The 12813-nt window shown below is 34.9% G+C and overlaps 5 protein-coding genes across 6 annotated transcripts in view; 4 read left to right on the top strand and 1 right to left on the bottom strand.

Annotated features, from left to right (window-relative positions):
* The window catches only part of LOC128864425 (zinc finger protein 600-like), an 86443-nt gene that overhangs the window by 4417 nt on the left and 69213 nt on the right, over positions 1 to 12813 (bottom strand). The window lies entirely within an intron of this gene.
* LOC128864433 (zinc finger protein weckle-like) lies at positions 4 to 1947 on the top strand. Its single transcript, XM_054104090.1, has 4 exons — positions 4 to 248; positions 302 to 1225; positions 1293 to 1645; positions 1715 to 1947. Exons 1-4 carry the CDS (start codon positions 96 to 98, stop codon positions 1938 to 1940), a joined length of 1656 nt encoding a protein of 551 aa, XP_053960065.1. The 5' UTR covers positions 4 to 95; the 3' UTR covers positions 1941 to 1947.
* On the top strand, positions 3287 to 5581 carry LOC128864442 (zinc finger and SCAN domain-containing protein 12-like). The gene is made up of 3 exons (XM_054104102.1): positions 3287 to 4195; positions 4260 to 4612; positions 4678 to 5581. The coding sequence occupies exons 1-3, from the start codon at positions 3437 to 3439 to the stop codon at positions 4781 to 4783; spliced, it is 1218 nt and encodes a 405-aa protein (XP_053960077.1). The 5' UTR covers positions 3287 to 3436; the 3' UTR covers positions 4784 to 5581.
* LOC128864438 (zinc finger protein weckle-like) lies at positions 7054 to 9540 on the top strand. Its single transcript, XM_054104096.1, has 4 exons — positions 7054 to 7577; positions 7639 to 8568; positions 8624 to 8973; positions 9290 to 9540. The coding sequence occupies exons 1-4, from the start codon at positions 7365 to 7367 to the stop codon at positions 9420 to 9422; spliced, it is 1626 nt and encodes a 541-aa protein (XP_053960071.1). The 5' UTR covers positions 7054 to 7364; the 3' UTR covers positions 9423 to 9540.
* Positions 9793 to 12431, top strand: LOC128864435 (zinc finger protein weckle-like). Of its 2 annotated transcripts, XM_054104094.1 has the most exons (5): positions 9793 to 9886; positions 9958 to 10251; positions 10313 to 11254; positions 11310 to 11659; positions 11732 to 12431. In XM_054104094.1, exons 2-5 carry the CDS (start codon positions 10039 to 10041, stop codon positions 11865 to 11867), a joined length of 1641 nt encoding a protein of 546 aa, XP_053960069.1. In that variant the 5' UTR covers positions 9793 to 9886; positions 9958 to 10038; the 3' UTR covers positions 11868 to 12431. The 2 variants fall into 2 exon arrangements, with proteins under 2 accessions (XP_053960069.1, XP_053960068.1); XM_054104093.1 differs by having other exon boundaries at positions 9799 to 10251.

Raw genomic sequence — 12813 nt, 5'->3', positions numbered from 1 at the left:
AGAAAAACATATGATAGCATCAATTATTATTCGTTTTGTAAACAAATGAAGCATCAAATTGTAAACCCAATTATTTATTAAGTTTATGATGCAAAATGGATAACGTTGAAAATGAGTGGAAACTCTGGTGTCGCCTTTGTGCAAAGGCTGATGTACAAAATATCAACGTATTTTCAGATTCTATGCCGACATCCAACAGCAATACAATAAACTTTATTGCTGCTATAAATGAATACTTTCACGTTCAGGTGCGTAATTGAATTGAATCAGTAGGATAATTTAATATGGATTGTTGATTTAGATTATTCAAGAAGGGAATCTGCCCCAGGTGGTTTGTACTCAATGCTTGCTAATGGTAACGTCTTTAGTGGAATTCGCTGCTCGTATAAGTAAGGTTCAAAAAATGTACAATACTCTTAAAAATCGTAAAGAAATAACGGAGCTGGATTTGGGGATATTTGCACAGAAATACGATTCTCTTAATGAGGACCCAGTCGAGACGGACTCTTTAACAATGACAAATAAATTTTATACGCCAACGGCAATCGAAAACCAACTCAGTTGCAATTTACCCCCATTTTTAAACACAGTATCATCGGAAGTCCAAAACGAATTAATTTGTGACAAGCAGGCTGATAGATTAAATGAAAAATTTAATAAAATTAACAAATCTAAAGGTGATTTTGTCCAACATAGCGAATCGAGCGGTTATAAATTACCAAGTAGCAGTGCTATGATTGAGGCTCCCGTGAATGTTAAATCTAATGAAAATACTATTGCATTAAAGAAATTGCATAATAAAAAGTTCCAAAACGTCAACAGCTGCGCGAATAGTGATATGTCTGAAAAACGTTTAGCTTCCTCGAATAAAAACCGAAATAAAAGCAAATACCTTTGCAGCCACTGCCCACAGCGTTTCCAACGAATCAGCAGTTACAGATTGCATATAAAGAAAAAGCATGGTAAAATTGAAAAAGACGCGCCGTTAGTAGAGAAGCAAGTATATACCTGTCCGAATTGTGAGCTAATGTTCCCAAGGAGAGCTCTGAGGACACAACATGTAAAATCTGTACACGGTGATAAAAGTGCTTTTATTTGTGAAAAGTGCGGTGAAATTATGGGTAGTAAAACGGCACTTCGCGATCATATGCTCACACACACAAATTATGCACCTTTCGAATGCAAAGTGTGCGGGAAATGTTTCAAACAAAAAAAACGTCTAAAGGTAAAAATACAATATATTTATAATTTTATAAATTGTCTCAATACACTGGTACCAATATTATGTGTAGATACACATGGATATACATGGAGATAAACATATTTGTGACGAGTGTGGTCTCCAATTGAGCTCCCGTTCTACACTCTATTTTCATTCAATGGTTCATTCCGATGCAATGCCACATAAATGTGACTATTGTGGGCGAGCCTTTAAGCGGGCCAAGACACTGAAAAACCATCTTATTCTTCACACTGGTCTAAAACCATATTCATGTGACTTTTGTGATAAGACCTTTTCAAATAGCACGAGTTGTCGTACACATAAAAAGAACTTACACCCCGAAGAATTTGCTGCTCAAGAGGCATCTGGAGAAAAGCCGCCCAAAGCAAGGAATATACCAAAGTTGGCTGTGTTAAAAGCAATGTAAGTATATAAATATGTATTTTTGTATGATATGTTCACAGGCAAAGGGTTAATAAAATTTTGGAATAGAACTCGTACAGCTAATAATCTTACCCCAGTGGCACCGAAACAAAGCGGCAATTTTTCTTGTGGTAAAAAACGAACATTGGATGAAAAAAACTCTAACCTCATGAGCAAGGTGTGCAAACATGATTCCACAGAATTTGCGGTAACCACTAACGCTGTTATAAATGCTACCCTGGCCAATACATTTGTATCAAATACCGAATGCAATAGTACCAATAAATCAATTTAAAGTTCAATTATTTGTAAATGTAGTTATTTCGCAAAAATAAAATGGGTATATATAATGGGCGCTTAGATGCTCCTTCAGTTGTGATGCGTGTCTTAATATTGGTCCGCAAATGGAAGACATACACTGTTTCCGAAAGCCAGATAGTTTTTTATAAGAATCATTTTTTATGACAGAAATACGTCCAAAGATTTACCATTACTTGCCGAGGGCGATCGCCATTAGAGAAAACATATGGAATGACTATTTTCGCGCCAACAGTGTGTTTTGAACCTGTACACTACCGAATAGTTGCGGACCAACATTCATGAACGGCAGCCATCTGATTATTAATCGTTAATAGCCGTCATTAACCTGATTATTGGTAATAATCGCAATTTGTTCCATTTAATGTTTATGATGAGAGAGTAGGTGATAGTATTTTTATTATTTTTTTTAAATATTATTTTTATTATTATTATTTTTTTCAAATTATATTTTTGTTTATGATTTGTTTTTTATTTATATATAATTGGCGCTTAGACCCTTTTTTTGGCCGAGCTCCTCGTCCTATTTGTGGCTTACGTCTTGATGTTGTTCCACAAATGGAGGGGCCTACAGTTTCAATCCGACTCTGAACGACAGATATTTGTTATGAGGAGCTATTTCTTCAACACTGAAAAAAAAAACTTCTAATCATGGCAGAAATGCAGTCGGAGGTTTACCATTGCCTGCCGAGGGGTGACCGCTATTAGAAAAAACTTGTTCTTTATTTTGGCGTTTCACCGAAATTCGAACCTACGTTCTCTCTGAATTCCGAATGGTAGTCACGCGCCAATCCATTCGGCTACGGCGGTCGAAAGTAGTAAGTTATACAATATATTTTATTATAAGTTTGTAACTTAAAAGAAACACCGGAAAGTTTGACATATCTTGCGCATCTTCCCTTTCCTCTTGGGCCAACACCGAGTGAACAGCGATTTCCTTAGAACAGTCGTTAGATGATATCGATTACAATAACTGATAAACCAAGGAACTTAAGTAAAATTTGGTGAAAAGGTACAATAAGCAATTAAATAGAACTAAACGCATTTCTTTCATAGGTAACACAAGAACAACAACATTTAAACGTTAGTTATAAATGTATAAATTTAGTTCAAGTTTAATCTTGCTAAAGAATTGAACAACACGAATTGAGAAGCTGATAACAGGAGAATAAAAACAAAATGTTCCTGTGTTTCGCATTGGCAAATTGGTGATTAAATGTCAAAATTTCAATGAGAATGTAAACAAAAAAAAAAACAAAAAACCAGCTCACTTTGTCACTCAAACCATCAAATCTTTAGAGAAACATATCAGATGTTATCAATTCGTATACAATGGAGACAATATTTAGAAATAATCGGAATGCTTCAATGAATTATCGTTAACTTAAAAATCGAGAAATATTGTACACACCCTTTTGTTTTGGAAAAGGTTGAAATTAGATGTGTATTTACTGCTGACGTGCACCGTAAACAATGGAGCTTAAACCGGTGGACACTAAACCGGCGGTTGAAACCATTTTTGTTCCTGGATGTCCAAACATTAAGACGCAGGTGTCTGATCGAAAAACAGTGAAACAACAAATTTTTGTTGCAAATTTACCAGTAATAACAGAGCCGGACATTGCACCCAAAACTGAACGCTCATCAGATAATGATTGCGAACAACAGAATACTGAGTTATTAAGTCAGGATAATAGCACTAGTAGCTGTGAAGATTTTGAAGAAGAGCTAAATAAAAATCCAATTCGTATCACAAACAAAGCAAATGAAAACCCCAAAAAGCGTAAAAGAGCATCCGAAAAAGTCTTAATAGATCCCAAGTTCGTTTGCAAAATCTGTTCAATGGGATTTCAGCGTGCTAGCAACTATACAATTCATATGAAAAAAAAGCATAAAATTGTTGGAGTAGCAACTCCTTACAGTTGTCCCAATTGTCCTCGAAAGTACGAATTTGAGTACGAATTGAAACGTCACATGCAAAAGTATCGGCCGCTTGAAGAAAGACTAATTTTTCCTTGCTCACACTGTGATAGAAAATTCCAAACAAGAGTTCATGTGGCTCGGCATATCAAATTTGTTCACGAAAACATACGTCCGTTCATTTGTGAAGAATGTGGCGAAGCTGTACATACAAGAACAACCCTACGGGAACATATGCTCACACACACGGACTACTCGCCATTTGAATGTAAAGAATGTGGAAAGTGTTTTAAACAAAAACAACGACTGAAAGTAAGATTTAGTCTATTAACAAAGTTATACTATATATGCTAAACATAACTATTCATATTTATAGAGACACATGGATATTCATGGAGAAAAACATATTTGTACAAAATGTGGCAAGCAATTGAGTTCTAAGTGCACACTTAATAAACATTTACTGGTTCATTCAGAAGGAAAGCCGCACAAGTGTAAATATTGTGGACGTGCTTTCAAGCTGACCAAAACTCTGAAAGTACACTTAAATACTCATACGGGTGATAAGGTGTATGCATGTGATTTTTGCGATAAAACATTTTCTGCTCCTTCGAGTCGACGTCAACACAAAAAGAAAAAACATCCAGAGAAATTGCTTGAGCTGGAAGCGTTGGCAGCAGAAAACGTTGAAATAAAAGATGCACCCAGTTTAGACACATTACAGGCACTGTGAGTGCAAATGTACATATACATATGTATAATAGTATTAAATAATGTTTATATTTAACCTGTAGATGTGTTCCCAAAATGACGGTAAATTCTCCTGTCAACAAACTACCAGAATCGCTAAATGATTGTTTTTATATAGAAAATGTTAAAATGCTAATTGATGTTGATTGATTTGTCGTCAAATATTAATCAACCAGCAACATGTTACACTACATATAATACAAGCCCAACAACGTTGTAATGCAAGCAGAATACCAGAATATATATTAAGGAATATCATTGGCCAAGTTCTCGAGTTAAAGAATTTCGAATTTATTTTGAATTTCTAATTACGCGTTATCGTTTACAGTACTTATGTGCAAACGGAAGTGGAATTGATAATATCTGTAAAATATTGAGCTAATTTCGTAAAAATAAATTAAACAGTGAGAAAACGTGAAGCTATTTGTTCAAACACAATTGTAGAACATTTCACAGCATCCTAGTAATTTTCCAGCGGTTGAACAAAATATGAAAGAACTAGAATAACTAAGAGACATTTTTTAATAACCTTATGGTAATTGCTCGTATAATAAAAATAATCACCAAACGCTATTAGAGTAACAGTCAAGGGGCATTCAATAAAGGTGGTGGCACTAGACCAACAACACTGTTCTGTACGTTTAATTGTCAAAGCAAAGAATTGAGAAACCAAAAAAGCAAATAATGAATTCGCCTTGTTTCATTCTGAGCTGACAGCCACATGGACACGGCGAAATAAAAAAAAACAACTCAGCTGATTTAACAACATCACCTTTAATAGGTTCGCCTTGGTAACAGTCTATCGGAAAATAATTTCGAGGCGAATGGGCGAGCTGAACATGACTGCCTTAATAACAAGCAGCCTTCAGTTATGTCAATAGCAGAAAACAATTGCGATATTGACTGTTTCTTTCGGTTATAGAAATTTGATTTCACTTCCCTTTCGTTTAAGTCTTTTTATCAATTATCTGCTATTATAAATATACAGCAAAAACGAATACCCTAATTGGTATTTTTTCTCCTTAATTTCGTGACCTGCCTCTTTGATTGTTACTTTTTTTTAATATATTTTTTCTGTGAAAAACTCAAAATACTTTCTTCAACGTATTAATATGGCAATCTTTCTTTATTGCTTTATTACTTTCCTGGAAAGTAAGCAGGTGATTTTTATCTTTGGAGGATGGTTCCGTATGTAGACACCCACGCAAAGTCCGGGATTGTCATTCACGCGGAAGTGGCCAGGACGATTCTTCTGCATATTTCTTTACCAGCGCCGCGACTATCGTCCTTCACGAACTCAACGGGACTGCTACTATCTGCATCATCATCATTCTCTGTCTCATCAACTGCCTCAGTATGTTGTTGCTAAGCGAACTCGAAATTCAGCAAAATTCTTCGTATCTGTACGGGAAATGGTTATGCTGCTACAACAACAGGAAGAAAATGCATTGAATGCCAGCTATAGACATGAGAAGCAGCACAAGACGTTATTATTGACAACCCAGATGGTGATGGGGAGATTATAATATATGAGAAGCACATTGTAGAATTAGAGGAACTAATGGAAGAAATACCGCAAGACGATGACTGTATTGTATATGAAAAACAATTGGTTGAGGAAGACCATCAATGTTCACCATTTAAGAAGAAGAGCAATTTGTCACGGAAGTCCCCTTATATGACAAACAGGATTCACAGAAAAAAGTTCTTAATTTCCTTTCGAAACAACGGGTGGACACTCCGATATTCGGAAGATGTACAAAACGAAGAAGGTGCGAATGATACTGGAGCAGTAAAAAGTTATTTACTAACTTCCTTAGCCAGAGACAATGCCAATAGTTTACCATCTGTCGGAGAGGGTGAAGAAAATGTCGTTAAGAATGGATGAATTTGGAGGAAGAGTTCTGCCTATAATGACAAATAGGGGAATAATGGAAATCCAAGTAGTTCACATTGATGGATCGATTAATAAACAATGTGACAACAAAGAAGCCGTTGTTCTTGAATTTTCCAAAAAAAAGCAACAAACAAATATATTTCTCCACCAAAGCCACCTTGTATTAATTCACCTTGGTGTTAACAGACCTTTATTCGGCTCCCAACGAATAAACAGAATCAGCTGATGGGCTGACGTCACTTGGGATGTGTTTGCACAAAAAACAAAGATTGTGCTGGTAATATATGAAAAAAATTAACCAATGATACTTCGTTGCCGTCTGAACAACGACTGATTGCACGGGTGTGAATATTTGTGAAATTATTATTCAAATTTCGGCTGACGTTGAGATTGTATTTATAAAAGTTATACGAAAACAATCAATTCAATCTATACTCATGCTGCTTTGTTGCAATTGCCAAATCATCGTGTAGAATTTGGCAGACAATTTTCTTTTTCACCATAGTTAAATTTATCATCCTTGCAGAATTTGGTTGACGAATCTCCAAGTGACGTGCAGCCAAAATTTGCCTCACAATCTTCTTTTTCACCATAGTTAAAATGCAAACCTGGTAAATTTATCATTCTGCACTTATCGATATTTTAACATACCGAGAAAAAATTTGCTTCTCAAATGGGAAAAAGTTATAAACAATTGTAACAAATTGCTGGAATTCTCGAGTGAGTACACTTTGTTTTGTCCAATCGATAACACGAGTAATAAAGTAAGCCGAAAATAATAATGTGTTGCAAACCCATTAATTAAGAAAAGGCAATCGTACCTCAGACATTAATATGTCGAATATATCGTTAACTAAAACTGAACATTGGATAAATATCAGAAGCAATCCTTTTATTGAGGAATGGAAAAGCTGGTGCCGTCTCTGCGCGAAAGCTAATGCTCAGTACATTAATGTTTTATCTCAACAATGTCACCAGTCCATGCCTGCAAACATTAACTACACCTTCAACATTGCTTCTACAATAGAAGATTTTTTTCGGGTTCATGTGAGCTTATTGTTAAATATGAATATCACAAACAGCATTTAACTTGTCCTTTTTTTAACAGATCAAAGAAGACGAAAAACTATCACCATTGATATGTACGGAGTGTTATCATGTAATAGCATCTTTCGTCAAATTTAGTGAAAATATAAAGAAAGTTCAACAACTGTACGATGATCTTCAGCATAGTGATGACAAAGCAAAACTAGATTTGCTGGCTTTATATGAAAAATATGGGTTATCTAAAGACGAAACCCTACAGGCAAAACCTAGCACCAAACTGCCGACAGAAGAAGTTTTTATTGCTGATTCGCCGATCACTAGTACAGCTCATTCATTGAAATTTGAGGTGAAAGATGAAAAACTATCTGATGAACTGCCAACTGAGATATTTATTAGAGAGTTCGAAAATAAAGATGAATTCCAAGATCCATTTGTGAATTCTGGCCAGAAGAATTGCCCTCCAGCGCTGGAAGATGACAGTAGTACCGGAAGTGGGGATTTTAATATTCAAATGGATACTTCAGATGACGATGAACAAGAATTAAAAAATATTGCTGCAAACAGTGAAGGTATAGAATATGAAGGTTCTTCAGAAATCTCGAAGGAAAGTAAATATACTTGCAACATTTGCTCTCAGCGTTTTCAGCGTAGTGGTAACTACTCAGTTCATATGAAGAAAAAGCATGGTGTAGTTATATGCCCGCAATGCTCTAAATCATTCGATAGTGAATCAAGTTTAAGGCGTCATAAGAAAGATCATCGTCAGCTATTTCCCTGCCAACATTGCGATCGAAAATTCCAAAAGAAAGATTACGTGGCCCAACATGTAAAATTTGTACACGAAGATGAACGTCCATTTATTTGCGAAGCATGCGGCGATGCTGTTCGCTCTAAAGGACAGTTAAAGGAACACATGTTGACACACACAGATTATTCTCCATTTGAGTGCAAAGAATGTGGAAAATGCTTCAAGCACAAACAACGTTTGAAGGTAAGCCGAATTCAGAAATACCCAAACATTGTATTAATTATAGCACTATTTTTAGAGACACATGCAGACACATGGGGAAAAACATATTTGTACAGAATGTGGCAAACAACTAAGTACGCGATCTACACTCAATAGTCATTTATTGGTGCATTCCGATAAGATGCCCCACAAGTGTGAACATTGTGGCCGGCTATTCAAGCGTGCCAAAACGCTTAAAAGTCATTTAATTACACATACTGGCCTTAGACCATATTCTTGTGACTTTTGTGACAAAACATTTTCAACTGGTCCGAGCTGTCGTTTTCACCAAAAGACTATGCATCCAGTGGAGATAGCTGCGCTAGAGGCGTCTGGGGTAAAAACATATACAAAAAATATACCCAACTTGGACGTATTAAAGGTGGTGTAAGTAGATGACCTAATGCCATATTTTTAACTAAATGTTTTGTTATTATTATGTATTAGTATAAACGAATAGTAAAGTAATTAAGTGGTTTACTAAAGCAACTGAGCTTTATTGCCATTAACTTCTGACTTTTATTTAACAATTGATTTGAATAAAAATATAACAAAATTTATACATATTTTAGTAAGTAATGGGACAACAAAGAAGCAGTTGTTCTTGAATTTTCAAAAAAAAAAAAAAAAAAAAATATATTTCTCTACCAGAGCCACCTTGTATTGATTCACCTTGGTGTTATGCTTTTTTCTCCAACAATAGAAAAAATCGACTTGAAAATCGTACATTTATCCGTGGTGAAAGATTTTTAGAGGTTTATTATTTAGCAGACCTTTATTCGGCTCTCAGCGAATTGACAGAATCAGCTGATGGGCTGACGTCACTTGGGATGTGACAAAAACAAAGATTGTGCTGGTAATATATGATAAAATCAACCAATGATACTTCGTTACCGTCTGAACAACGACTGATTGCACGGGTGTGGATATTTGTGAATTTATTGTTCAAATTTCGGCTGACGTTAAGATTGTATTAAAGATATACGAAAAAAATCAATTCAATCTATACTCATGCTGCTTTGTTGCCATTGCCAAATGATGGTGCAGAATTTGGCAAACAATTTTCTTTTTCATCATAGTTAAATTTAGTTTTTAAACGTGGCAGCCAAAATTCCCCTCACAATCTTCTTTTTCACCATAGTTAAAAAGCAAACCTGGTAATTTATCATCCTTGCACTTATCGATATTTTAACATACCGAGAAAATATTTGCTTCTCAAATGGGAAAAAGTTATAAACAATTGTAACAAATTGCTGAAATGCAGGTATATTTCAGTATGTATTCATATTAAAATTCTCGAGTGAGTCCACTTTGTTTTGTCCAATAAACGACATTTAACAGGAGTAATAAAGTAAACCGAAAATAATTAAGTGTTGCAGAATAGAGTGAAGCCATATAAATTTGAGCCAAACCAATTAATTAAGAAAAGGCAATCGTACCTCAGACATTAATATGTCGAATATATCGTTAACTAAAACTGAACATTGGATAAATATCAGAAGCAATCCTTTTATTGAGGAATGGAAAAGCTGGTGTCGTCTCTGCGCGAAAGCTAATGCTCAGTACATTAATGTTTTATCTCAACAATGCCACCAGTCAATACCTGCAAACATCAATTACACCTTCAACATTGCTTCTACAATAGAAGATTTCTTTCGGGTTCATGTAAGCTTATTGTTAAATATGAATATCACAAACAGCATTTAACTTGTCCTTTTTTTAACAGATCAAAGAAGACGAAAAACTATCACCATTGATATGTACGGAGTGTTATCATGTAATAGCATCTTTCGTCAAATTTAGTGAAAATATAAAGAAAGTTCAACAATTGTACGATGATCTTCAGCATAGTGATGACAAAGCAAAACTAGATTTGCTGGCTCTATATGAAAAATATGGGTTATCTAAAGACGAAACCCTACAGGCAAAACCTAACGCCAAACTGCCGGTAGAAGAAGTTTTTATTGCTGATTCGCCGATCACTAGTACAGCTCATTCATCGAAATTTGAGGTGAAAGATGAAAAACTATCTGATGAACTGCCAACTGAGGTATTTATTAGAGAGTTCGAAAAGAAAGATGAATTCCAAGATCCATTTGGCGAAGAAGTTGTGAATTCTGGCGAAAAGGATTGCCTTCCAGCGCAGGAAGATGACAGTAGTACCGGAAGTGGGGATTTCAATATTCAAATGGATACTTCAGATGACGATGAACAAGAATTAAAAAATATTGCTGTAAACAGTGAAAGTATAGAATCTGAAGATTCTTCAGAAATCTCGAAAGAAAGTAAATATACTTGCAACATTTGCTCTCAGCGTTTTCAGCGTAGTGGTAACTACTCAGTTCATATGAAGAAAAAGCATGGTGTAGTTATATGCCCGCAATGCTCTAAATCATTCGATAGTGAATCAAGTTTAAGGCGTCATATGAAAGATCATCGTCAGCTATTTCCCTGCCAACATTGCGATCGAAAATTCCAAACGAAAGAATACGTGGCCCAACATGTAAAATTTGTACACGAGGATGAGCGTCCATTTATTTGCGAAGCATGCGGCGACGCTGTTCGCACTAAAGGACAGTTAAAGGAACACATGTTGACACACACAGATTATTCTCCTTTTGAGTGCAAAGAATGTGGAAAATGCTTCAAGCAAAAACAACGTTTGAAGGTAAGAAGAATTCAGAAATACCCAAACATTGTATTAATTATAGCACTATTTCCAGAGACACATGCAGATACATGGGGACAAACATATTTGCACAGAATGTGGCAAACAATTAAGTACGCGAGCTACACTCAATAGTCATTTATTGGTGCATTCCGATAAAATGCCCCACAAATGTGATTATTGTGGCCGGCTATTCAAGCGTGCCAAAACGCTTAAAAACCATTTAATTGCACATACTGGCCTTAGACCATATTCTTGTGACTTTTGTGACAAAACATTTTCAACTGGTCCGAGCTGTCGTTTTCACAAAAAGACTATGCATCCAGTGGAGTTAGCTGCGCTAGAGGCGTCTGGGGTAAAAACATATACAAAAAATATACCCAACTTAGACGTATTAAAGGCGGTGTAAGTAGATGATCTAATGCGATATTTTTAACTAAATGTTTTGTTATTATTATGATGGTTTTTATACTTTAGCTCTCGGACGGCAGAAAATCTCACACCGCTGGCATCGAAACAAAACGGCTATGCAAACTTCGATAAGAAAAGAGATATTTCAAATGAAGATGTAAACTCAAAAATAACAGAAACTACCAATGCAAACGTTATATAAGTGAAATGCTACAAATATTTTGTACTTAATATAAAAGAAATCGCATTTCTGACTACTATATTTAAATTTTAAACGCAAAGCAAAAGCATGAAATTGAAATAATTTGTTCGTGATACCTTGAACAATGCTCATCAGCACTGGAGACGCAACTCATCAAGATAGTATTTTTCGGTGTAAAAATTTTAATACGAGCTTTTACAGATAACGCATTTTTGAACTCGAAACATTTTCAAAAGAAAAAGGCACCATTGACCAAGCAACGTTATAAAAATGCAAGTTTCTGCCAATAAAAACCTTCAAACAGTAGTATTTTTTGTCAAACCCTATTATGTGAATATTTTCCCCACATAAAATTGAGAAAATAATAAAATCAGGTGGAAAAAGGAATAATTAAATTAAAAAAATTTGTTTGAAAATTTTTACTGAAAAGTTAATGAACAAAGCATGTGTACATTAAAAGTAGTTTTTTCAGATTTCTTTTAGTAATTTTAAGAAGAATAAAAAATAGTATAGAATTAAAAATAAAACATACGTGTAAGTAGATATGAGAATAACGTAAAATAAATATAAAACAATATGAATATACATATTGGCGTTTGTCAAGAATAAATAATGCATGGGTGTACGCATTTTTTTACGCAGGAATAGGGCTTGATAGAATAAGAGGTCATGCTGCGACGTCATCACTTATGAACAAGCAAACAAAAGGAAGTGAAATTACATGTTGCTGAAGAGGCATCATTTATCCCTTTAGTGGTGTGGTGAGGTATGCCCCAGCATTCGTATTTTATTTTATACGGGCGATGAATTATGTTTTCTTATTAAAAAATATTAAATCAGTAGTAGTTTTACAATTTGGTAAAATAAATACGTATATAAAGTAAATACGTATATAAAATAATAAGCATGGAATATGCCCTTAAAGTAACTGTTAGTCACCACACCA

Source organism: Anastrepha ludens, chromosome 5 (genome assembly GCF_028408465.1).
Source record: "Anastrepha ludens isolate Willacy chromosome 5, idAnaLude1.1, whole genome shotgun sequence".
Classification (NCBI taxonomy): Eukaryota; Metazoa; Arthropoda; class Insecta; order Diptera; family Tephritidae; genus Anastrepha; species Anastrepha ludens.
Note: the sequence above shows the minus strand (reverse complement) of the source record. Positions and strands in the feature narration are given on the sequence as shown.

Coding starts and splice junctions, on each gene's coding strand:
- LOC128864433 (XM_054104090.1), top strand. CDS start 96: ATGGATAACGTTGAAAATGAGTGGAAACTCTGGTGTCGCCTTTGTGCA. Junction 1,226..1,292: donor AACAAAAAAAACGTCTAAAG/GTAAAAATACAA, acceptor TATTATGTGTAG/ATACACATGGATATACATGG. Junction 1,646..1,714: donor TTGGCTGTGTTAAAAGCAAT/GTAAGTATATAA, acceptor ATTTTGGAATAG/AACTCGTACAGCTAATAATC.
- LOC128864442 (XM_054104102.1), top strand. CDS start 3,437: ATGGAGCTTAAACCGGTGGACACTAAACCGGCGGTTGAAACCATTTTT. Junction 4,196..4,259: donor AACAAAAACAACGACTGAAA/GTAAGATTTAGT, acceptor TCATATTTATAG/AGACACATGGATATTCATGG. Junction 4,613..4,677: donor TTAGACACATTACAGGCACT/GTGAGTGCAAAT, acceptor TTTAACCTGTAG/ATGTGTTCCCAAAATGACGG.
- LOC128864435 (XM_054104094.1), top strand. CDS start 10,039: ATGTCGAATATATCGTTAACTAAAACTGAACATTGGATAAATATCAGA. Junction 11,255..11,309: donor AGCAAAAACAACGTTTGAAG/GTAAGAAGAATT, acceptor CACTATTTCCAG/AGACACATGCAGATACATGG. Junction 11,660..11,731: donor TTAGACGTATTAAAGGCGGT/GTAAGTAGATGA, acceptor TTTATACTTTAG/CTCTCGGACGGCAGAAAATC.
- LOC128864438 (XM_054104096.1), top strand. CDS start 7,365: ATGTCGAATATATCGTTAACTAAAACTGAACATTGGATAAATATCAGA. Junction 7,578..7,638: donor AAGATTTTTTTCGGGTTCAT/GTGAGCTTATTG, acceptor TTTTTTTAACAG/ATCAAAGAAGACGAAAAACT. Junction 8,974..9,289: donor TTGGACGTATTAAAGGTGGT/GTAAGTAGATGA, acceptor CTCCAACAATAG/AAAAAATCGACTTGAAAATC.